General features: G+C 35.4%; 1 protein-coding gene across 12 annotated transcripts in view; it reads right to left on the bottom strand.

Moving 5' to 3' along the window:
• CHD9 (chromodomain helicase DNA binding protein 9) overlaps positions 1 to 26,500 on the bottom strand; it is a 234,466-nt gene that overhangs the window by 52,500 nt on the left and 155,466 nt on the right. For all 12 annotated transcript variants that reach the window (XM_078438705.2, XM_078438709.2, XM_078438704.2 and 9 more), the window contains 10 exons: positions 24,206 to 24,327; positions 20,505 to 20,748; positions 15,992 to 16,168; positions 14,710 to 14,853; positions 14,335 to 14,590; positions 12,818 to 13,028; positions 10,573 to 10,768; positions 7,111 to 7,278; positions 6,225 to 6,404; positions 81 to 191 (listed from right to left, as the gene is read on the bottom strand). In XM_078438705.2, coding sequence (XP_078294831.2) covers positions 81 to 191; positions 6,225 to 6,404; positions 7,111 to 7,278; positions 10,573 to 10,768; positions 12,818 to 13,028; positions 14,335 to 14,590; positions 14,710 to 14,853; positions 15,992 to 16,168; positions 20,505 to 20,748; positions 24,206 to 24,327 — 1,809 coding nt within the window. The remainder of the gene's footprint in view (positions 1 to 80; positions 192 to 6,224; positions 6,405 to 7,110; positions 7,279 to 10,572; positions 10,769 to 12,817; positions 13,029 to 14,334; positions 14,591 to 14,709; positions 14,854 to 15,991; positions 16,169 to 20,504; positions 20,749 to 24,205; positions 24,328 to 26,500) is intronic.

Raw genomic sequence — 26,500 nt, 5'->3', positions numbered from 1 at the left:
CAGTTGAATACCTTAAAATATTATAATAATATGAGAAAGTATCCTAATACATAATTTTTTAAAGGGAAAGAAATACTTACTCTGCCACTGATGGCATCTATATCTATTTCTGCCTTTTTAGCCCATTTCTGCCAGAAGTTAGGATCATCTAAGGAAATATCTGTCCGATTTCCAGATGCCACAAAACTTGCCTGAAATACATAATGGCAGTTTTTCAAAATGTTTTGAAGTTTAGAGGAAAATCTATCAAAATATATTTACAACATTATCTCCTCACATTTATTGGGGATAGAATTTGAATTCAGCATACACACATACATTCAAAGGATACTCCAAATGCTATGGTCTGAAACAGCACAGCATCTGCTCACGGCAAAAGGCTCACTGCCAACATAGGCTGGAGTTTTTAGGAAAGGATTAAGTAAGTTATTACTGTTGTTTAACTCAAGCTTTTGATAAGTAAGGATCAAATCTCTTTGGTCAAGAAGCTACACAGGACAGAGATATGCTTTCTAGATATACTACATGAATATTAAGAAATTAGGTTAGAACAAGAATTTCAAAACTGCTTGCCCTATACAGTTCATTTTCTGGTATACTCCTACTTTATTTCCATCACATTTTTAAAGAGATAGATCTCCTAAAGAAAATGCAATACAGGATATAAGAAATAAAAAAAAATCAGTCTGTCTTTACTTTAAAAACGCTTTTCCTTACAACAATACTGCATAGTCATTGTAAAAATTTAAGAGATTACAGAAAAACAAAAAAAAAAAAATACAGATGATTTACTTTCTTAAATATTGTAGAAATCATACAATCTTTTAGTTGGAACAAACTTTAGATATTGCAGCTCAACACTGTCACTTACAAACTAATAACAGTTATTTGAAACTTAAGTCCCTGAAAATAGACACGCCACTTCAAAGGAAGTCATCAAAGTGCTTTATAAAAATGAAACAAACAGTAAAGATACGTGATGCTTTAAAAAAGAAAAGAGCCTGAAAAATGCACGGGAACACTTACAAGAGTTAAAGGGAAGAATGTAGTCAAATTATTTTCAAAAGAGAATATAATTGGTAAATGGCTTACAGATAATGCTTAATTATCTGGGATATAATCAAATGATAAAAATCTTCATTAAAAAACCCATCTTGATGGCATTTTAAAAGAAAATTACACATTAAAGAGATGATAAAGCAGCTATACCCAAACAAGCCATTTATGACATTCAAGGTAAGTCTGCAAGTCTGAAAGTTTGAACAGTGGAACACTAATGATATGAAGGAATCACTGTGAATTTGATTTTTGAATGTAATGGTAAGTATTGTGGATGTGTTAAAGAAATCTTCATATATATTATACATATGCCTGTATATATACTATCTGGGATTTCCTTTAAAATAATATGAAGGATGGATAAGGTAATGATGAAGCAAGTTTGGCATGAGTTGATACTTATTGAAGCTGAGTGATAAGTATACAGGTTTTATTATACCACTGTCTATATTTGTACTTTGAATCTTTAGACTGAGTCTAACAAATGAATTAGAAACAAAATTAAAATCCTAAATGCCTCTTATGAACTTAAAAGATTCTGTTCATGACACTACTTACCAAATATTAAGTATATTCATTCCATCAAACATTCTTTTGAGGCTGGGTTATTAAGATGCTATATAAGAAGTGTTGAAATATTATAAATGTTTAAAATGTACATTTTGCTGGCATACTTATGAAACAGAAGTGATAGCAATAAATATTTTAATGAAATGAATTTAAGGGGCGCCTGGGTGGCTCAGTTGGTTAAGCGTCCAACTTCAGCTCAGGTCATGATCTCACAATTCATGAGTTTGAGCCCCGCATCGGGCTCTGTGCTGACAGCTCAGAGCCTGGAGCCTGCTTCGGATTCTGTGTCTCCCTCTCTCTCTGCCCCTCCCCTGCTTGTGCGCTGTCTCTCTGTGTCTTAAAAATAAACATTAAAAAAATTTTTAAAAAAGAAATGAATTTAAATTTTATGGGTTTTTTGTTTGTTTTTTGGTTTTTTTGCTTGCTCTAAAACTATAGCTTTGTAGGCTCTAAGTGTAATCACAACTGTCCTTATAAGAGGAAAAGGCTATGTGACAATAGAAGCAGAGACTGGAATAATATGGTCACAAACAGGAAACGTAGGCACTCAAAAAAGCTGGACAGATTCTCCTCTGGAGCCTCCAGGGAAAACGCATCCTACTGACACCTGGAGTTTTAGCCTGTGAAGACTCATTTTGGACTTCTGACGTCCAGAACTATAAGAGAATAAATGTGTGCTGTGGTGATTTGTCACAGTGGCAACAAGAAATAGTACAGCCAGACTCCTCTTCATGATAAAATACATATTATAAAAACCCATATCCAACTTAAAACAGCACAGGCTAACCAACTTGATAAAATGAAAAGTAGTAGTCATCATCATCTGCATAGATGTATTTGATGACAAAGTATTATGAATGAGTATAAGGAAGAGATATCTAAATTTGCTCAAGTAATTCTTAAACTATGAGGGGACTTCTACTTGTTAATTCAGAAATGAATTTCTCATAACTGAGGACATATGATATCCATACTTTCAAATCTTCATTAATTAGATTCATCAACTTCCAGGAACACTGAAAAGTTCACTGAAGTTCTTTGGGTTTTATTTTGTACTATATAGTTTCACTGATAACATGCTTCTTGAGATTTAACAAAGCTAGCAAATGAGCATCTGCTTTACATGGACATTTAATAGGAAAAGACATTAAATATGAAAAGCCATTAAAAATTAACAATTAGATTTCTGGCACATATTAGATTATGATTGCTAATCTTAAAAAAAATCCTATGTTACTGTGGATGATCACTTTTATTCTGCTACCAGGTAACTGTTGATAATTAAAATAATTTACCTGGAAGAAACTATCCTTCACAATTGCAGCTTTTGTTATATTCATTGTAAGAAAAATGATAAATTTACTTTTCAAATAAAATTAAAAAATATTTCTAAATAATTTTAGATGCTATTGTCAAATGACATATAGCCTATTTTCAAGATGACTTTCAAAATTCTGAAGGATTTTAATGAATTAATGCCTATAAAAATAAAATGCCTGTTGTAGAAGATGTTATCAGGTATAGGTTTACCGATTAATTCCAAATGTTAAATCTTAACATTTTTATTCCTCCAAAAATATTTTTCCTTAAATGTTTTCCTCTAGTCATTGAATCCTTTTATTATTTACAAAGGAAGGTATTTTATATGCTGAAATCCATCTTTCTAAATTAGAAAGTAGCAGAAAGATAGTGGGTGCACAGAAGGGCCTTTACAAGTAAGCAATCCACTGAAGCTTGATACAGACTGGTTTGTTTTTGTAAATTAAGCAATTCAAAGTCTTGTTCGATACCAGAAAAAAAAAAAAATCAGACTAGAACATTTCTATTTCTAGGATCCACCTTATTGCCCTTATGAAAATTACCTCAAAATAAAGTTCAAGTTACCAATAAGGAGTTTTATTTGATGGATATGTACGAAGTCTAAATAGTCTCATTATGCACTCTGCTCCATATATATGGCTTCTTTTAAAAATTATTTGATAATGCAAAGAGATGGATTGGAATTACTTCATTTATCCAAACCACTAAGAATAACTGAGCACAGAGGAAGTCTGGAAATTCCAGGAAAAAGTATAAAATACTACTAACTTTGCACCTTTGGTGCCACTACATACTGGTGCCATATTCTAATATGCCAAATGTCCACTACATAGTGGCATTCCCACACAACTGTGGAAATGAACAAATTCTAGGACAACTACAGGCAAATTCTCTGGACTCGCTCAGCTACTTAAGCACCTCTTCAGCCGGCTCTTTTTTCAAATACAAGTTACTCCCTGGTCTGAGGATTTCAAATAGAAATTTAAATGCTTAAGTATTTCACATTCTTAGAGCACAGCTGGTTATGACTAGAGTATACTTGAGTAAAATAATACTCGTCTAGCACTTTATTATAAAGTAGAAAAGGCCAAGACTATTACGCTGTCTTTTTAAAAAATATTTATTTATTTATTTTGAGACACACACACACACACACACACACACACACACACACACACAGAATCCGAAGCAGGATCCAGGCTCCAAGCTATCAGCACAGAGCCTGATGTGGGGCTTGAACTCACAGACCTCGAGATCATGACCTGAGCCAAAGTTGGAAGCCTAACGGACTGAGCCACCCAGATGCCCCTATGCTCTCCTCTTTAAAGACAAGAAAGACTCCTAAAGGTTAACTGTCCAAGGTCACTCAGCTTCAGAGTCAGAATTCAAACTCTGGTATTCTGACTTTCATGATGATTCTCATTAGCATGGTAAACTTGGGAATCTCCTGTGGTCGTTAAACACTTTACATATGCCTACGTTAACTAAAAAATAAAACAAATTTAAGATTTTCTCTAGACATGGAATAACCAACAATGGTGATTTCTGTAGTAGCTGGACGCAGTGTGTTGACAACTTGGGTAGAGCCGAGGAACCCAGAGTAAACAAGATTTCTCAGGAAAGAAGCCAAAGCCATGGTACATCTACCCAATCGTGACCAGTTGTAGTTCTCAGCCTTATACTTCTGCACTATTCCTTTTGTTTCCACAATACTACTTTTTTCAGGTTTATTCTTTGTGAACTCTCAAATCTCTATCTGTATCCTAAACAACTCTCCCAGACACCTCCTCTTGGATCCCCTGTAAAGGCCCAGTATATTGTTTTCTCCACATAAACTTCCTTCTTTTGCATTCTCTATTTTACTTATGGATACCATGACCCTTCTAGCTACTTAAGCCTGAGATCTTCAAGTCCTTTTTGATTCCCCCTTCCATACATTCCTAACTGGTCATCAACTCCTGTTGATTCAAGTGGCACTCCGCTACCCTAGTTCACCCATCACTGTATCCTATATAAGCCTCTAATCGGTATCCCTGCCTTTAGTTTTTCCTCCTTTCAAACTCATTCTCTACACTGCTGCTAGCATTAAATTTCTAAACTGCATTCATTTTGTCCATTTTCTGCTTGAAGGGATTTAAAAGCTTTTTAACTGCCTCAGGATCAAGTTCAAATTCCTCAAAATGGAATTTTTTCAGCCCTTCACAATTTGGATCTAACCTTCCCTAATCCTTTCATTTTCATCTCCCTGTGCATCTACACATGCCTATGCATAGTCCTTGAAATCTTCCTTATAGTTTAGCAACACAGGATTCATTTCTTGTGATGTTCTCTGTAACACAATGAAATTCACACTGCCTTCAAGACTCAGATGTTATTTTTCTGCAAAGGCTTTCCTGACTCTCTGGCTCTTCAATTTTATGCAAAATTAATCATTTTCTTCTCTACTTTTTCAGCAACTAGAATGCTTTCATTTTAGTATTCCCAGTATTTAGCAAAGTACCTGACACATGATTTCATTTTTGTTGAAGGAATATAAGAGAAAAATTTTCATTTGAAGACTGATATTATTTTGGATATAGTCTCTATACTACCTGCTGTAACACAGAGCTCTCCATAAAGATAAAGATAGACTTCCAGGTTGAAAGTGGACAGGGGGATACAGAAAGGAAGTAAAGGGAAAAGGAGAAAGCCTGTATGAATCAGTGCAGGTGACACAGAATATTGCAATAATAAACTTTTCAGATGAATATAAGATATAGGTTTATCATGTCTCCTTGTAAAAAAAAAGGGGGGGGGGTAGAGGTGAATCTAGGAATTTAGTAAACTTTTGAAATGTTTTCCCCAAGTAAGGTAGTTATTAACACTTCCTTTCCAGACACAAATTTTCCCCTCCCCAGATTAGATTTAAATATTTAAGATGAAATTAGAAATCCTTTCTCTTCTTTAAGTACTTGAAATTACTGTCAGTTAACGTAAGATGATTTAACCTACATTCTTACATTTTGCTCTGACTTCAGCACAGATGTTCTTTAATTTCTAAATCTTATTTTAAGTGTTCTACTCTAATACATAGAACTATTCCTGGTTATTATTCTTACTCCAGTATATGTGAAATTTGATATGAGAAATCAGAAAAAAGAAATGAAGGAAAAGAACATTTTATTTACTTCCTAAACATTAAGTAGGTACTCTGCAAATGATTAGTAGAGTAAGAGTGGAATTATTTTTAGTAGTAAACATTACTGGTATATTTATAAAATATCACTCACTGTTACCTTGGCAAATGTTGACCCACGTCCTTCTGACTCAATTGTGATAGTTTTTGTACGACGTAGTAAAATCTGATCAATATCCTCCTCACAGAATTTAGAGCCTTCATCTTCTTCCTCCATAATAGCACCATATGCACCTCTTCGAAGCAGATCCTCTATTTCCTTTTTGGAAAGCTGTTGAATCTAAAGAGAAAATAGTTTTGGTAACAATATTATTTTGAAATTCATAAAATGAGAAAGCACCCCTAAAAAATTTCAAAATACAAAGAGTCATGTTTAAACTGCATTTGGGTTTACAGTATAAATAAGAAAGAATTCTCTGAAAGAATACATTGAAATTGTTGACTTTTCCTTATTATCTTTAAAGTAAGATTTGCCTTGTACCTATAATAGCTTCAGTTACAACAAAGCCTATAGGGCAGGTAACCTCTCAATGTTCTTTTTAGTAGTAGGATTCTACAGTTGTTACAAGCATAAGATATGAGACAACAATCTTGGGAAAAAAAATGCCAAAAAAACCTTACTTATAACAAAACAAAGCCAATGCCAGTAGTTTGACACCGAAAAAAAGCTGAAAAACTGTTTATAGAAATAATGTAGAAAAATTCACCAATTCTGTTTTGCTATGCCATGATACAAACAACCTAAAAGCACAGCAAAGACTTTCTACCTTGAAAACACATTCTCAGAGTTCACAAGGCCTGTAGCAATATGACAGAAAATGATTCACAAGCATTAGCTAAATATGGGTCTATTCTGAAATGCCTCCTTACATAAAAGCATCTATTTAGTGTTCAGGATGGACCAGAATAAAATGATACGCAACTTGAGGTTAAATTAAAAGCAAATAAGAACATAAAAGCTCCAAGTAAAAAGAAAATATACATACACCACCAACATTACTTTCTCTTCCGCTCATGCTCTGTAACACAGCCTTATCTAGACCCAGTTTCAGACTGGCTCGGTCAAACATCTCTCTCTCATAGGAGTTCCGAGTTACTAGTCGGTAAACTTTAACTGCTTTATTCTGACCGATTCTGTGGCAACGAGCTTGGGCCTATAAAAAAAAAAAAAAGTTATAGATTCAATTTATTTTACAAAATAGCACAAAATGCATTATACAAAAGGCATTTAACAACAGACTATCTCAATGGAATACAAAAGTATGGAAGAATTTTTAGAAACTCTTGCTATTGAATTAGTTATATCCTTTTCTGAAATGAAGACAGTGCTTACTAAAATGAGAAAGGATTCCACAATCAGCAATAAGTTAAAGCTTAAGCTTTTATTTCAGATCATATAAATCCATGAAGAATCATTTTTAATTTTTAGTTTTTCAAATGTTTATTTGTTTATTTTGAGGGGTGGGCAAAGAGAGGGGGAGAGAGAATCCCAAGTAGGCTCCATGCTGTCAGCACGGAGCCCCACACAGGCCTTCATTTCATGAACCATGTCGACCTGAGCCGACATCAAGAGTCAGACGCTTAACTGACTGAGCCCCCCAGGCGCCCTCAGAATTCTTGTTTTTTAAAGAGGGTACTATCAATATAATTTTAGACAGTAATATAAGCTCTACAAACATTATTTTTAACTGCTGGCAACTCAAGCTTTAAATTTAAAATCTAACCCTAAATTTCTCAATTTTTTTTCTACTACCTTATCAATAAACTTTTCAATACACTTTAGTAAAGCTGGGGGGGGGGATAAAAACTTTGGGGGGGGATAAAAACTTAAAGTGAATACCTCTGGAGACCTAAATTTTACTTAAACAAAGAAAAAAATTATTTAATATGTAGATACATTGGAAGTAAAGACATCAGAGATTACATAAGAGCTTCATATTTTATCTTGAAGTCTTACTAAACTTAAAATTTATTTCTTAATGTTTGTTTATTTATTTTAATGTTTATTTATTTTTGAGAGAGGCAGAGACAGAGCTTGAGCAGGGGAGGGGCAGAGAGAGAGGGAGACACAGAATCCGAAGCAGGCTCCAGGCTCTGAACTGTAAGCACAGAGCCTGATGCGGAGCTCGAACCCACGGACTGTGAGATCATGATCTGAGCCGAAGTTGGACGCCCAACCGACTGAGCCACCCAGGTGCCCCAATATTTGTTTATTTTGAGAGGGAGAGTGTGTGCATTACCAGGCAACAGGCAGAGAGAGAGAGGGAGAGAGAGAATCATAAGCAGGCTCCATGATGTCAGCATAGAGCCTGACGCAGGGCTCGATCTTATGAACTGTGAGACCATGACCTGAGCTTAAATCAAGAGTCAGATGCTTAACCCACTGAGTCTACCCAGGCGCCCCTAAACTTAAAATTTATGTAATAAATTTAGACTCTAAGGGTTCCACAGAATCAATGGTCTTTCTCCCAAATTATTAATCACCTTCCCATTATCTTCAGAAGACTGTCATAAATTGTGGCATTACAATTTATAGGTGGCATTGATACTATACTCTTTTTGACATCTTTATTCTATCATGCTCTTTAGAACTCAGAATTCCGAGTGAACAACATTGCTCTAGGTCTAGGGAAAGTATAAGAGGCCAAATTTTTCATTAGCCTATAAAGAGTAGATCTATATTAGTAGGAAAAACCAAGTGAGAGGGAGAAGTTGTCCCCAACTTCTGATACAGTTTTTCCAGGTTCTATAATGTACTTATATTATTTTATTTTAGATGTTTATTTTAGAACATCACATGCACTGTAATTTAAAATTTTTTTTACTGTTTATTTTTGACAGAGAGAGAGAGAGAGAGAGAGAGAGAGAGAGAGAGACAGAACATGAGTGGGGAAAGGGCAGAGAGAGAGGGAGACACAGAATCAGAAGCAGGCTCCAGGCTCCGAGCTATGAGCACAGAGCCCCACATGGGGCTCGAACGCACAAACTGTGAGATCATGACCTGAGCTGAAGTCTGATGCTCAACCGACTGAGCCACACAGGCGCCCCAATTTTAATATAAATATGTACCCAACAGGCAAATAATCATGATTGGGGTTTATCCTACAGATTGGTAAACTACACCCTGTGGACCAAATCTGGCCTGCCAATTAAGAATGGCTTACACTTTTAAAAAAAAATTTTTTTTAATGTTTATTTATTTTTGAAAGAGAGAGACAGAATGCAAGTGGGGGAGGGGCAGAGAGAGAGGGAGACACAATATCCGAAGCAGGCTCCAGGCTTGGAGCTATCAGCACAGAGCCTGATGCAAGGCTCATACCTACAAACTGTGAGATCATGACCTGGGCCAAAGTTGGACACTCAATCAACTGAACCACCCAGTGCTTGTACACTTTTAAGTGACTATAGAAACAAACAACAAGGAATGTGTGGCACCTTATGTGATCTACAAAAGCCCAAAATATTTACTAACTGGCCTTCTATAGAGTTTGTCTCATCTGTTAAATTTGGATCTTTGATATTTTGAACTAGAATACATATAGTTACACAAATAAGAAGTTAAAATCTTATTTTTTAGAAAGCCAGGTTTATTCTCAGTAACAATTTGGAATTATAACTACCTAAAGTAATAATAATATTAATTTCAATACAATAAAGACTACCATGAACAATAAAAGAATTTCTCTTAAACTTCATGTTTTCATATCTTTCCTCGATGCTTATCTTCTGCATACTTTGATGCTATCTGATCACTCTGTTAATATTCCTATTTCTATGAGATCCCAGTATTGTCCTAACTTACACGTATACCTTAATTCTGTATTTCATAAAAAGGCATGGTCTATTAGGTCTTAATTCTATGCGTACTACATTATATGATGACTGAGAAGGTGAAATTAGGATAAGCGCTTATTTTTCAGAAAGTAAGATTCTGGGATTTTTATTTATTGCAAAGACGTTATTCTTAAAGCTCTCTCCAATTTACATAACAGACTTCAAACAAATACTGTACTCAAGTCAGTAAACCTATTTAGAAGATATATAACCTAAATGTATAATCTAAATAAGTATATTTTGTTATCATTAAATTAAAATTAAGATAATTTAACCTATTAGGGAAACATACATTGTAGTTTGTTCAGATAAAAATACAAGAGGTGGAGTATCAAGAATAGTTATAGGAATGAAAAAAGGAATTTATTTAGTTAGTTTATTTTTGAGAGAGAGCAAGCGTGAGCAGAGAGGGGCAGAAGGAGCGGGAGAGAGAGAATCCCAAGCAAGCTCCGCACTGTCAGCATGGAGCCCGATGTTTATCTGAAACTCACAAACCATGAGAGCATTACCTGAACTGACACCAAGAGTTGTATGCTTAACTGACTGAGCCAGCCAGGTGCCCCGCCCCCCTGCCAATAAGAAATTTAATTCTCTTAGCCAAGGAATGTATTTACCTGCAGGTCATTCTGAGGGTTCCAATCAGAATCAAAAATTATACATGTATCAGCAGCAGTTAAGTTGATGCCCAACCCACCAGCTCGGGTGCACAGAAGGAAAACAAATCGATCTGAATCAGGTTTACTAAATCGATCTATAGCAGCTTGTCGCAGGTTCCCTCTGACTCTTCCATCAATTCGCTCATATAAATATCTATCAAATGAAATGGCATATATTTAGTTAGATGAATATAATGAAAATAAACATACATTCTATCAGATGTAAAGTCAGTTCTCCTGCAACATTATATTTACTATAAAATTAAGAAGCAATATCACCCAACCAGTTTCTATGGTTTTTTAACTCTTGGTGTTGGTGGTAGGGAGAAAATACAAAGTAATATAAAGACACAAAATCTCTGCATTCCTGATGTATAACTAAAATACCATCATAATATCATTTTCAGAAGTTGGAATTCAAAAAAAAAAAACATGCAAAAACTACCTTGCTAATCTCATTATAATAAAAAAATTTTTTTTTTTAAAACAAAAATCAAAGACTTTCATAAAACCTCAGGAAACTTCCCAATGTTTCTCTGTCTCAATCATGTTATTCTCTCAAGATATACTTGATCGCAAACTATGTATCTATCAAGGGCAAACTACAATGCTAATTCTTTTCTTTTTCATCTTTTTAAACAAGTCTGTTTATTAAAAGGATCTGAAAATAATAATACAGCTTTCAACATTTAACAAATTTTCAAGATGTTAACAATATGAAACATTAAGAATTTGCTTCAAAAAATCCAAAGTTTTCTGGATCATTCCAAATCATTCTGTAAAATGCTAATTCTTTTCTTTTTAAAAAACTTTTTAATGTTCATTTATTTTTGTATGAGAGAGAGGGACAGAGCATGAGTGGGGCAGGGGCAGAGAGAGAGGGAATCCAAAGCAGGCTCCAGACTGAGCTGTCAGGACAGAGCCCAACGCAGGGCTGGAACTCATGAACTGCAAGATCACGACCTGAGCTGAAGTCAGATGCTTAACCGACTGAGCCACCCAGATGCCTTGAATGCTAATTCTTTAGAGTCATTACTATTAAGCAATTAACTTTTCACTTCTTTTATCTTTTCTCATTCACACAAAATTCAGAAAATCATAGACATCAATAAAATTAAAATATACAAAACTTTAGGAACTAGAAGGGGGATACACACATTTGCCACACCTCTTGTGGTTCAAGGCACTTCTTTATACATGTAATTTACTAGAGTCTCAGCAGGAGCTCACTGTTGTCTCTACTACCTGTGAAATGGGGGTGTGACTTCAATAACATGACTTGTGACATTAAAGAAATTTGGGGTTTTCCATGAGATTCATCTTATCTTATAAAGTTCTTTGTGTAAGAAGATAAAGAAAATGTAAGAATAGCTATTCTTAGGAATATTGCAACTTTATCTCATATGATATAAAGTTGAGAATAATACGTATTTTGAAAATAGACTAAAGGAGTGTAACACTGAAACTAAAAATAGAACTAGAAATAAAATAAAAAACGAAAACGAACTACACACTTTCCGATAATCTCAACTAGCTAGGCGTTTACTTATATATAAGAGTCAAAATTTGCTGAACTAAAATCTACAGCTGCATCTTCAGATTCCCTTTTATGGAAATATGTTGATATCTGACTAGACCATGAATGTTCTGAGAACATAGCCTTATGATAAATATCCTTTTCATCTAAATACTGATTAGACACTATTTAAGATTTATTGTCACTAACCAAAACAAAATTCCACATTAAACAAATCAGAAAGGATTAAAGCATGAATAAATGTCATATGGTAAATGGCAAGAGTGAAAGTGCAGCGAGTTCAGGTTCTAATTAAAATGAAAGACCTGAAAAGGTGAACCATTTTCTTTTATTTTTGAAGATGGTTATAAGTCCATTTAAAGAGTCATTACCCCAAAATTTACAAATCAATAAAATGTACACTAAAAACCCATTCCTAGGTCAACAAGTACCCATCAATGTACAAAGTTTACTTAATCAGTTTCCTTAGCCCCTCCTACTATGTACAACATACACAGAACACCTGACACATCCTGAACATCCTAAGCAATCCTTACAAATTAAATGGATTCTTAGATCAAGAGAAAGATGTGAGTAGAGCTAGGTTACAGTACACTGATGCCAAATCCTTAGCAGCATGTATTTAGTGTAATTCACAGTATAATTCAGTAGATGAATACGCCTTACCTTTTATGAATGAGATAGTCCTCTAGGATGTCAAGGCAGCGTACCATCTGAGAGAAGATGAGCACTTTATGACCTCCAGCTTTCATTTTGGGAAGCAATTTATCAATAAGGACCAGTTTACCAGCAGACTGGATCATTGCTTGAAGATGAAAATCAGAAGCAGCTGGATTATACGTATCCCTAAATTCTCCAAGTATTTTCTCTTCAGCACCTGTCAAAGACACGTAAGAAGACAGCCTCAGTGCACAAATGCAGGCAGCCCCCAGTTGCTCTCTTTTAAAAACAAATCAAAATTAGTGTTCCTCTGTGCTTTTGTAACACATTATACTTTTCTGATGATAGGTACACTGTTTTTATTAGTATTATTTATGTTTGTGGCTAAACACCCATCAACACTAGACTATAATTTCATTGAGGATATGGGCAATGTCTTAAAGCATCTTATTATCTGTCGGGACCCCGGGCATAATGCCTTATATAAATTTATGTTTGCTAAATGTTTTTTTTTTTTAACATTTATTTTTGAGACAGAGAGAGACAGAGCATGAACGGGGGAGGGTCGGAGAGAGAGGGAGACACAGAATCTGAAACAGGCTCCAGGCTCTGAGCTGTCAGCACAGAGCCCGACGCAGGGCTCGAACTCACAGACCGCGAGATCATGACCTGAGCCGAAGTTGGATGCTCAACCGACCGACAGAGCCACCCAGGTACCCCACATGTTTGCTAAATGTTTAATGAATGCTATCAGGGAAAGAATTAATGAAAATGTGGTCTTAACCTTAGGTGAGTAAACATGTATTTTTAAACAAACATCTATTATTTAAATACCAATACGACAGTGATCATCATTGAGGGTGATCACAATTAATCTGGATGTGTCTATGGGTAGGTATCCTTGCTGGCCATCAAAACAAGGACAATTAAGAGGGAAGTCAAGTTATAGGTCTCTGTGATGCATACTTCCTCCAGAGAGTCTAATCAGTATTAAAGGCTCTTTGCCTTCCCTCTGCCTGTCTGATCATTAAAGAATAACAGGATTGAAAGAGAGTTAATTATAGGGCTAAGAAACCATATGTCTTAGATAAAGATGGGATAATATTCCCAGAAATAAGTGAAAAGATGTACAGAGAGAATATTAGTAGAGAACTTAATAAGACCTTAAAAAGCAACATGATTACAGCACAAAAACAGACACTAACTGGAGACCTGGACTGCAAAGGGACGAGGGAAAAGAAAAATGTAAACCCAGAGGCCCAAAGGTAGGCTTTGCTGTCTTTGCCCATGAGGAGGATTCTATTGGAGGAGGAAGTCCAGTCCACATTAGACTGAACCAAGTCCTGCTCCTGTAACCTAGCATGCAATCATGGGGCACCCTGATGCTGAAACACCAAGAGTGGTACATCACTGCCTTTCCTCGTAACAGCCACTGCAGCTGTAGTGGTGGTGGTGTTGCTGTCGTTAATTCACGAGCATTCGTTCAAAGAAACAAGTATTTGTTTGCAATCCTTGTTAGCTACCTTTGATAAGATATGGATGATTGCAGCACTTCCTGAGCTCCATCATGGTATTGACCAAATTAGGTACATTGGTCTGCCCTGCCCCTTTGGATAAAAAGGAGAAGTTCTTCTCCAAAATAGCCCGGTAGTATTTCTTTTGAATGTTAGTAAGTTCCACTTCAATGATGGTTTCTTCCTTTGGTGCCAGCTTCTTCTCCACATCTTCTTTCAATCGCCTCAACATCATGGGTTTCAGGATAGCCTGAAGTTTTTGCACCTGCATAAAAAATGATGAAAAGATATATAACGTATATGTGCATTTAGTTACAAATACATAAACACAATCACAGTGATAAGAGATTTGATGCCTTTGTTTACAAGGACCAATGAGGATACCTGTTCTTCTGTTTTCAGATCCCCAAATTCTTGCATAAATGTTGATTCGGAAGGAAACCTTAAAGGTTCTAGGAAGTGAAGAAGACTGAATAGTTCTTCAACTGTATTTTGGAGAGGGGTACCAGTCAAAAGCACCTTGTGTTCCTACATGAAGCAAGAATAATTCATGTCACATACCACAGTACTAAAATTATATGAAAGCTGACATAGGTTATCAAATGTTCAATGTTTTTCAAAAGCAAGTATCTTTCCCAACCATAATTTTCAAGAGTCAACTCAAAATACATCTCTACCCACAAATCTTCACTAATTTTTCAATTGCTTTTTTAAAAACTCTTATCATTCTTGTAATACTTCCCTTTTACAGGTTATTTTTACCTATTCATGCTTTTAAAAGAAAATTTCTAAATAATTAACAAGCATATTTTATATTTTCTCAAAGAAATAGAACTTTCAAGAACAAAGAAGCTATTTGTTTCTTTAGTACTCATTCTTGGCATGGTAATTTGTATGCAAAATGGTTCTCATTCTTTATCATTTGGCTAAACATCACTGGACTTTTCACAGAAGAACAAGCCTCAAATCATTAAGACTACAATGCAACAATACGAAGAGCTGACTGGAATATGCTTCTAAACTAGAGTTGCATTACAAACTGAACATAATAGTAATAGGAAATAGACAAGATATTTCTGATGATCGTATGAATTATCATTTAAAATTTGATTTGACAGTATCTCTAAATCCCCAAGCTAAATATTTGTATATGTATCTGTATATCTGCATATGTAGGTATACGCCAGTAAATGTTTAGTCTAGAAAGATATACACTCATCTATAAACACTGGAGTGGGGAGTGGAACTAGGGGGTGGGCATCAATGGGGCATAAAAAGAAGGACTTCAATGTGTTCCTGTATGTAGTTCCGCATACTGGAGTGACTTGTTCAAGTGTCCGTGTACTAATTATGTGATGTTAATTAAATGAAAATGTTAAAAAAATGGAAAAGACTCTGATTTGAAATAAGCAAACACACTAGCAAGAAGACTTTAAAAAATGCCATTTATTAATTGTAACCAATATATGCTGAGCATGTGAAATTTTGTTCCTTAGTAATTAAACCGTAAGAGAAAATAGAAAAAACCTCAATTACCAGACAGAAATCAGATATAACCATCTTCTAAAACTTAAAAAGGAGTGCATTTAGCATTAGCTCTCTGCCTTTGCATTTCACTACGTAGCTAAGAAACTGAATTAAGTCAAAATAACGATAAGTTACTTACCAGATTCATGAGTTTCAGACCTTCAAGAAGTTTACAATTTTTATTCTTTAACCTATGTGCTTCATCAATAATCACACATCGCCATTCAATTGCATTTAGCTCTCCACAGCCACCAAGAATCATTTCAAAAGTGGTGATGATGGCTTGGAATCTGTAAGCTCCTCGAATGATACGCCCCTAGAAATTTATTATCAAATACAATAATTTGCTAGAATGTCTTCATCACAATTTTTAATTCCTGTCAAATTGCATAAAAATACATCTAAAGACATCTGCTACATTTTCCACTGAAATTTTTACATATGCATATATTTTCTTTAAATGAGGACATTTAGCATTAAAACTATATTATAGTGTTTTCAAGAATAATGTAAAAAATGTATACCAACACAATTATTTAATTTATAATTATATTCAAGTAAGTATTCCCTGATAAAATGTTTTATAGTTTTTAAGAGTTATAGTAACAATTTTAGATCAAGAAAGAAATGGCCATTACAAAATCTGGCCAGTGAAATTTCAATTTTAACATTTATCATTTATATCCATGAGTTCACACATACAATGGCAAATAAATAGTTGATATCAAAATTAACCACCTGAGTCATGTATTCAGCAAATATTTATTGCGTGTCTATGTGCCAGGCCCTGCTCCAGATGCTGGAGATATGGCAGTAAATGAAACAGAAATAATTATCCAAGTGGAACTTACATCCCAATGATTCAAATTCAGGACACAGCCATTGAGAAAAAAACAAAAATTTTTTTAAAAAGTTACAAAGTGATAAGCGCTGTGAAATAAAACAGGGATAAATAATAAGTGTAGGGTCAGAGGTGACCACTGTAATGTTATGAATTGGCTGGGAGGCCATTACTAAGAAGTGACATTTGAGCAAAGTCCTGAAGATGAGGGAGAAACCCAGGTGATACCTAGAGATCTAGAGGAGAAAGCATTCTTGGAAGGAGTAGCCAAGCATGAAGGTCCTCATGTGGGAATATCTTTGGCAGTCTTCACGTAATAGTAAGAATGCCAGAGTGGCTGAAACCTGCTGAGTGTGAAGGGGATGGAGCTGTGCTGGGACATGAAAGTGTGCTAAGGACTTGGCTCTTTCTCTGAGCAAGAAGCTATTGGGGGGTTCTGGGACAAGAGTAACATGGTTTGACATGTATTTTAAAAGAGTAATTTTGGCTTCTATGGTAAAAATAGTCTGAAAGAGGCCAGGGACAGATCATAGAGGCCCATTAAGGGACTGCCATAGTAATCCAAGCAAGAGATCATCATGGGAAGTCATGAGAAGTATTCAGTTCTAGATGTATTTTGAAAGGAGATCCCAAAGGATTTGAAAGGAGATCTACCTAATGGATAGGTATAGAATGAGATAAAGAGGATTCAAGCTTAACTGCAGAATTTTTTTATCTTTTTTTTTTTTTTAATTTTTTTTTTTAACGTTTATTTATTTTTGAGACGGAGAGAGACAGCATGAACGGGGGAGGGTCAGGGAGAGAGGGAGACACAGAATCTGAAACAGGCTCCAGGCTCTGAGCCATCAGCACAGAGCCTGACACGGGGCTTGAACTCACGAACCGTGAGATCATGACCTGAGCCGAAGTCAGACGCCCAACTGACTGAGCCACCCAGGCACCCCCAGAATTTTTTTATCTTGAACAATTAGAAGGTGGTGCTGCTATTTGCTACAAAGAGAAAACTCAGGATTTTGGACATGTTATATTTGAGACGACTACTAGATATCCAAGTGGAATAGCTGAACAGGCATTTGGATAGGACTCTGGAATTCAGGAAAGAGGTTAGAGTTGGTGATAAGATTTGGGAGCTTCTAGCAGTACAGATGGTACTCAAGTTGTAGGACTGAATGGAGCCTCTGATGGAGTAAGTACGGATATGAAAGAGTCTGAAGATGGAGCTCTGGGTCACCCCCAAGTTCAGATAGGGAAGATAAGAAGGAACCAGTAAAAGGGGCTTCAGAAAGAATGGGTAATGATATAGGACAGCACGACAACCTAGAAGCCAAGTCAAAGGAATGTTTAAATGGGACTGAAAACTATACATTATTAGGGATTAGGAGAAATGAAGGGTTAAGAAAGATTGTATATCTTTCTGATTTAGGGTTTAATTCCTACTATTGATCATATACAGTGGCCATTAAATTGATCCAGTAGAATATTATTAGAATAGGGGTAAAGTGTAAGTCCATGGCATTTACACAGCTCTAACAACCTAGGATAGGATGCTTTCAGTTAAATTGACATCACAATGTTTAAGAATAAGAGCTTTTGAGTCTAAGTGACCTGGGTTTATTAATCCCAGTTTTGGTGGGGTTTTGGAGGAAACTATATAACTTCTTTATACTTCAGTTTCCTCATTTGTAAATGGGGCTAATGTTATTACCTATTTACAAGGTAGGCATTACAAAGATTAAGCAAAATACTGTCTCTAAAATGTATGGCATACTGCCTGGCACATGGTAATTACTCAATAAATATTTGTGATTATTAGTATTATTATCTCTGTTACTTTTTTCAGGGTAATTCAGAAAATGTTAGCATAATTTTACTGCTACTATGATAGAAGATAAATATTCAATTAATTTATATTAAAATATACCTGAAAGAGCTCATAGTTAAATCTGTATTTATTTATTTATTTTTTAGATTTTTTTTTTTTTTTTAACATTTATTTTTGAGAAATAGACAAGAACGAGCAGGGGAGGTACAAAGAGAGAGGGAGACACAGAATCCGAAGCAGGCTCAGGCTCTGAGCTGTCAGCACAGAGCCTGACGCGGGACTCAAACCCACAAATCCGTGAGATCATGACCTGAGCTGAAGTCAGCTGCTTAACCGACTGAGCCACTCAGGTGCCCCTTGAATCTGTATTTAAAGCACAAATCTATTTATCTCATCTTTAAAGGAGACATTTTTACCTTTTTAAATTTTAAACCTGTCAGAAAGTATTTTTCCAGAATGTATAACATTTACTACAAAAATATAATATTTTATATATACTATTCAGTTTATAACACATCACGAATCTTTTAGCTTTTAGGCTCTCATGTTCATACCAAGCTCACATGAGACATATATTAAAATTGCAACCCTGTTAAACATCTCTTAAGCTCCCAAAGTTTTAATTATGCCTTTTATATATACTATACATATATAGTATATATAGAACTAAGTCAATCATAATCATTTTTATGATACCATGCAGCTCTTAAATTCTACAAATGTATGACTGGGAAGAATAAAACACTATAGAAGGAAATCAAACTATAATCTAACTGAAATGTCATAGGCTTCAAAGGTACAAAGGTGACAGTTTCAATATAACTGAGGAATAACTAAAGGGTTAAACAGATGCTTTATTTCATAGGAGATGTAATTGTTTCAACCATAAAAGAAGGACAATGAGGTTGAAGGAACTAAATCAATTAATCCGTCCATTTTCAGCCTCCAATAGGTAGAAAATCAGTTACACTTGGGAAGAAAAGCAGTAGAAGGCTGGGCACATTACCTTACTTCAAACTGTATCATATCCCTTGACCTGGCCATGTGTTATAATGAGCCTTATAAAATAAAAGAATCAGTGAAAGAAAAATAAAATGTTAAGGTGCTACTGAGGCAAAGTGTCAGGCAATACACCTATTCCAATTAAAAAGTATAATTTGTGTGAACTATGTTTTTATTGATTTTGTTATTTCTTAATAAAATTCTTAATCTAAAAGAGTCCTATTACCTACCACTCAGAACTGCAATTAGCACTTAATGGTTTCTAGATTTAACTTTCTGCTAGAAAATTCTTTATTATGATGTCATCTCTTAATTTTATGATGTGTGTATTTAGCTGAAAAATAAGAAATCTCCTACTCAAGAGTAAGAGGCCAAAGGAAAACAGAAAATGTGCCTTTAGGATTTAGGGGGAGAAGCAAGCCACCAAATCACCACAGTACTGGAATAACCAATCCAAACAGGGAAAAGATATAGAGGTATGCTTGTATCTGCATACAAAACAAACAAACCAAACTTTAAAATATGTCTAAAAATCAAAATCCTTTGAACATGAAAGAGAACCTAGGTTTTATCTGAATAGGCATTTAAACCCATTGTGTTCACTGAAGATTTAAATTTTTAAAATGGAGGGGAGAAAACTGGAGGATGATCAAAGAAACAAATACTATTCTAAAAATAAATTTAATGTGCATTTAAAAGCAATCAGTAAAACAATTATTCTAGTTGAAATATTAGAGATACAATCAAATTAGTACATTTGTATAAATCATCACACTTTATAGTGAACTAGAACATGAACCTAATTCCTTGTCATTGTTCTCTTCAGCTACTAAAATTTATTGGAAAATAGATATGATGAATAGAGCCTGAACAAAGACGTTTGTAGGCAAATAATATGCATCCTTAATTTGAAAACAATGAATGTGTAGTAATTAGCTTTTTCAAACCTGACCTTTCAAACAACCAACAAAATCACCAGCAACACACCTGTGAGTCCCTGAAGTACATCTCATATTGCTGTATCATCTGTCTGCTAATCAGGCTCCCATGGTAAACCACAACATTAATATCAGTCCATGTACGGAATTCTCTCTCCCAGTTTGCAATAGTAGAAAGTGGAGCGATAATCAGGAAAGGTCCTCTTATACCAGTCAGAAGGATTTCGTAGAGGAATGTAATTGACTGAATGGTTTTGCCAAGACCCATTTCATCAGCTAAAATGCAGTTTCGTCTGAAATAAACAAATATATTATCCATGTATACATTGGGTTTTTCTGTACACTACAATGTCTTTAAAGATAAATATTCAGAAATAATCAAAGATCAAGTTAAAATACTTGCATTTATAAAAAATAAAAGTTGCTGAAGTGCAGAATAGGCATATCATTATTTATATATATAAAGTTATAATTTTATTATAATCCTGAAGAGGGAAAACTGTAGATTTTTGTAGCTCCAAAATAAAGATATCACCCGTTAGAGGTATGATTTTGTTAAAGAATGAAATGGCAAGAGTAAGGCAAACTAAATATATTATTTTTTCAGGAAGCATTTATTAAATACCTTCTATTATCTCAGGGACAGTATGAGAAGATAGGATACAAAAGAAATAGAACATGTTCTCTGCCTTCCAGGGGCTTGTATCTATTAGAAAAGCAGACATGCAAATAGATAAATAAATAAACAACCAACCAAACAGACAGTTATGCAATGTGCTATCACAGAAGCACAAATAAAGCACTGTTTTTCAACTTTGGCTGTGCATTAGAAGAACCTGAAAGCCTGAAAGAAACACAAGATACCCAGGGCTTTCCCCTACACATTATGATTCAATGTGTATGGAGTAGGATAAAAGCAGCTATAATTTAAAAAAAAAAAAAAAAAGTTCCACAGATGATTATAAGGCCAGTTGAGAATCATCAGAGTTAAGTTTATTAAGAAGCTCAGAGGAGTAAGTGTCCAACTCTGGCAAAAAGAGAGAGTAGAAGAGATCTCTTTCAGAGAAGAGGTTAGTAATGGGTAGGATTTTGCCAGAGAGCACAGCAAAGGAGTAGAGGTGTAAAGAACATGACCAACTGGGAGACTACAAATATGGTTTTGACATGAGGGTAAAAGGAGGGGGTATTATTGAGATATGAAGAGGTCATAAATGAAGAAGGTTAGACATCATTCTGTTATACAATGGGAGTCAGTGAGAAGTTTTAAAGAAACCTGATGAGATTGGGTTTGTATTTTGAAGTTTACTCGGGTTCCGCTGTGGTTATTAGAAGGTGAGGTGACTAGAAGCTGGGACACTAATTGGTGAAGTACTGTAATAATGCAGGAAACAATGATGGGCACTTGGACTAAGGAAGGGGGGCAAAGAGGAGAGAAAGTTAATTATGACTTGGAACGATTTAGACTTAGTGACCAACCAGATATACGTGGTATCAGATGACAGCCAGATTTCAGTCTGGTTGACTAAACGAACTGTATTATTGTTAATTTATTTTAAGTAGGCTCCACACCCAACATGGGGCATGAACTCACAACCCCAAGATCAAGAGTTGCATGCTTTACTGACTGAGCTAGCCAGGTACCCCTGAACGGTGTTATTCTTAACTGAAATACAAAATATGGAAGAAGAACAAGTTTGGCATGGAGGAAACAGGAAGTGATATGGTTAATTTTGAATTTTGTGTTTAAAGAATTTGTGAGACAGACTTTAAGGGTAGCAAGAGGCAAAGGGAAATATGGGCTTGGAGTGAGTTCAAGGTCTTAGAGATAAAGATATGAGACCATTAGGATGTTGTTGATAAGTGAAGGCACAAGGGGGGGTGGAGAACAAACCTGTACAAGAAGAGAGCAACAGAGGAACTTCAGGAGGAAAAGCAATACTGAAAGGGCAGGCAGAGGAAGGAAAACCAGCAGACCTGAAAGTCACAGAGTCTGGACAGAGTCACACTATGGAAGCTGCTGGGGGCGAAAATGGGGGAAAGTTTACAGAAGGAGCAATTACTACACAAATCACAAATCAAGAATTTGCAGCAGGGACACAGCAAATTAGGGCTGAAAAATACCTCATGGATTGGGAAACAGAGCATTACAAAGATAGAGAATCAAATCCAAACAACAGGTTTAGAGAGAGCTGGAGATGAGGAAATGGGAAGAGACCATATGGCCTGTTCTTCCTAGAAATTACAAAGAGGGCTCGAGGCAGCCAGAAGGAGAAACAGAGCCAAGAAGAGAAGGTTTATTCTTTTCTTTCTTGTATTTTTACAACAGGTTAAACCCAGATTTGTTCGCAGAGTGAAGGGACAGCACTACTCTTGAGAGGGCTTGAAGAAGTGACAGAGGTGTGAGAGTTGATCGAAGTGAGGTTCTGAGAAAACTGGATGAGCTGCATCTCAAGAACGTAGGTAGCAGCTTGAGTCTTGGTCCTGGGGAGGCACCTTTTAACTTCTGGTACATGAGGATGGGGTAAGAAAAGCTAAGAACGGAGCTACGTTTGTAGGCCTGGCTCTGAAGGCAGGCAGGAATCTGAACAAGCTCACCTGTGGGCCCTGGGCTCCTCTACGGAGCAGTCACACGGGCAGTGAGAAGGGCTGGGCTGTGATAGAGGGCTGTGAGGGAAGTGCTGAAAGTTTAAAACAAGCAGTGGAGGCCATGGGAAGGGTACTGATGAGGAAATACAAGTAAAACAATATTTTGTTAACTATTTTACCTGGAAGGTTCTCCTGAGAAAAATGAAAGTCAATATTTAGAAAATATAAACTAGAAGAGTGCTGTGTGAGGTAACAAGTCCCCCCTAACTCCATATGACTGCATCTCATGACTCCCCATTACTCAGTGTAACAACTCAGAAGAATCAAGTGAGAAGTAAAAACACAGAAGAATGATTCTGAATAAAAGCATCATCAAATTTTGCTGTTATTACTAATAACAATGCCTTATTGTTTGCTCTTTTGTATACACCACCACACTTTCTCAGTCATGGGTCTGTTTTTCACTTCTTTTGCAATTATATTTTCTTCTCAGCAAAAAAGTGAGATAATGTTCCACACAGCATTTTGAACAACATGGAAAATAATTAAAGGGGTAAATTCATTACTAGGTTCTTACATTTTGATTTCTGCTTCTGTTTTTTTGTTTTTTTTTTTTAAGTAGGCTCCATGCCCAGCGTGGGGCTTGAAGTTATGGCCCTGAGACTGAGAGACTTGCATGCTCTACTGACTGAGCCAGCCAGGCACCCCTTATATTTTGATTTCTACTCCTCATCAACTGCTGACAAACTGCTTCTTGAAGACTTAAATAATAAACCTACCTAATTCTTACTGGTATAATTGCTCACACTTTACTAACCAGATTCAATTCCTGGCAGACAGCAGTCTAAGCTGATAAACTGAAAAATACTTTGTAACACAACAGATGTTTTATGATGGTAAGAAAAGTATTTCAAATTTTATTATTAATCATTTAAATTAATTAATCATCTTAATTAATCATCTGATTGGCATACCGTTAAAGGAAGGAACTGAAGTCAAAATCCTAAATTGTAATTTATATACTTTCCTGAGGTAATCTCACTTTTAATAATAAAAACTCCATGACAGTAACAATACAGCAACATCAGTACCTATTTTACTTAACATATTTTGACACAAATAATAAAACAACACAATTTTTTTCTATTAAGATGTACTACCTACCTATTGTACCAATTGAATAAGAGCCAGTTGAGTCCTTCCAGTTGATATTCCCTGAGTTGATTGCCATTTTTATAGTCCCTGGATTGATCAATTTTTTTCCAAATATTAGCGGGAGGACGATCCTTTAGAAAAAAAAAAGAATGATGTATTTCAGAGTTTTTTAATCTTCCATACATCTCATACATGGTAAAAGCATTGCTTTTAAAGTAATTATAGAAGCATAACATTACATAGTGTTATGACAAAATTTTACAAACATCTAGAGACCAAGTTAGTTCTGCACAAACTCTTCCAGAAAATTGAAGAAGGCAGCATATGTCAACGCATTCCATGAAGCCCTGATACTAAAATCAAAGATATTACACAAACTCACTACACACAATATCTCTAATGAATACAGATGCAAATATCATAACACAATTTTAACAAATGGGATCCAATATTGAAAAGGGTAATACATCATGACCAAGTGAATTTTTCCCAGGAATGGAAGGTAGTTTAAATTTGAAAATTAATCAATGTTGATCAACAGACAAAAATAGATAATCTCAAAAGATGCAGAAAAGGGATTTAAAAAGTCTAATACCTGTTCCTGATAAAAATTCTCATTAAATTTTGAATAGATGGGAACTTCCTCACCTGATACGGTACATCTACGAAAAGAGCCAAAGCTTACATCATACTTAATGATTAAAGAGTGAATGTTATCTCCTTAAGAATGGAAAAAGGTGGGGTGCCTGGGTGGCTTGGTCGGTTAAGCGTCCGACTTCGGCTCAGGTCATGATCTCACGGTCCCTGAGTTTGAGCCCTGCGTCGGGCTCTGTGCTGACCGCTCAGAGCCTGGAGCCTGTTTCGGATTCTGTGTCTCCCTCTCTCTCTGCCCCTCCCCTGTTCATTCTCTGTCTCTCTCTGTCTCAAAAATAAATAAACGTTAAAAAAAAATTAAAAAAAAAAAAAAAGAATGGAAAAAGGTAAGCATGTGCACTGTCCCCACTTTTATTCAACATTGTACTGCAGGTTCTAACATGTGCAATCAATCAAGAAAAAGAAATAAAAGGCATTAAGATTAGAAATGAAGAGGTAAAACTAAATTCGAAGAAGACATGATTTGTCTATGGACAAATCCTGTGGAATCTACAACAAAGATAAACTAAACAGTGATTTTATTAGCAAGGTTGCATGACACAAGATCAATATACAGAAAACAATATTCTACATCATAGAAACAATTACAAACACATTAAAAATTATCATAACAGCATCCAAAATATGCACTATTTAGGAATACATCTCACAAAATCATGTAAGAGTGGTATATTTAAAACTATAAAACATTGCTGAGACAAATTAAAGAGGTAAATAAATGGACTTTCAGAGACTGAGTCTCAACATTATTGTTAATACCTTCCAACTGAAAAACAGATTCAACATAACCCAACCAAATCCCAGCAATGTTTTTGTAGAAATTGACATGCTGATTCTAAAACCGTATGTAAATGCAAAAGACTAGAAAGATCCCAAACAATTTGAAAAATAATAAAGTTGGAGGATTTATAATGATTTCAAGACTTGTAGAAGTTAAAGAATCGAGACTGGGTGGAACAGTTGTAAAGATAACAAATAGGTCAGTGGAACAGGACAGAGGGTTTAAAAATACACCCGCATGTATGAAATCCATTGATTTCTGACAAAGTAGGAAAGGCAATTTAGTGGACCAAAAATAATTATTTTCCCCCCAAAATGATGCTAGAACAATAGGATACCCATAAGCAAAAAATGAACTTTGATCGTTACATATACTATATGTAAAAATTAACTAAAAATTCATCATTGACCTAGCAATCCCTACCAAAATAACACCAGCATTCTTCACAGAGATAGAACAAACAATTCTAAAACTTATGTGGAACAAGGAAGGATCCAGAATAGCCAAAGCAATCTTGAAAAAGAAAACCAAGCTGGAGGCATCACAATCCTGGACTTCAAGCTGTATTACAAAGCTGTAATCATCAAGACAGTATGGTACTGGCACAAAAACAGACACTCAGATCAATGGAACAGAACAAAGAACCCAGAAATGGACCCACAAAAGTATGGCCAACTAATCTTTGGCAAAGCGGGAAAAAATATCCAATGGAATAAAGACAGTCTCTTCAGCAAGTGGTGCTGGGAAAACTGGACAGCGACATGCAGAAAAACAAACCTGGTCACTTTCTTACACCATACACAAAAATAAATTCAAAATGGGTGAAAGACCTAAATGTAAGACAGGAAGCCATCAAAATCCTCAAGGAG

The sequence above is a fragment of the Panthera onca genome, chromosome E2 (genome assembly GCF_046562875.1).
Source record: "Panthera onca isolate mPanOnc1 chromosome E2, mPanOnc1 haplotype 2, whole genome shotgun sequence".
In the NCBI taxonomy this organism is placed as follows: domain Eukaryota; kingdom Metazoa; phylum Chordata; class Mammalia; order Carnivora; family Felidae; genus Panthera; species Panthera onca.
This window is presented reverse-complemented; position numbering and strand designations above follow the sequence as displayed.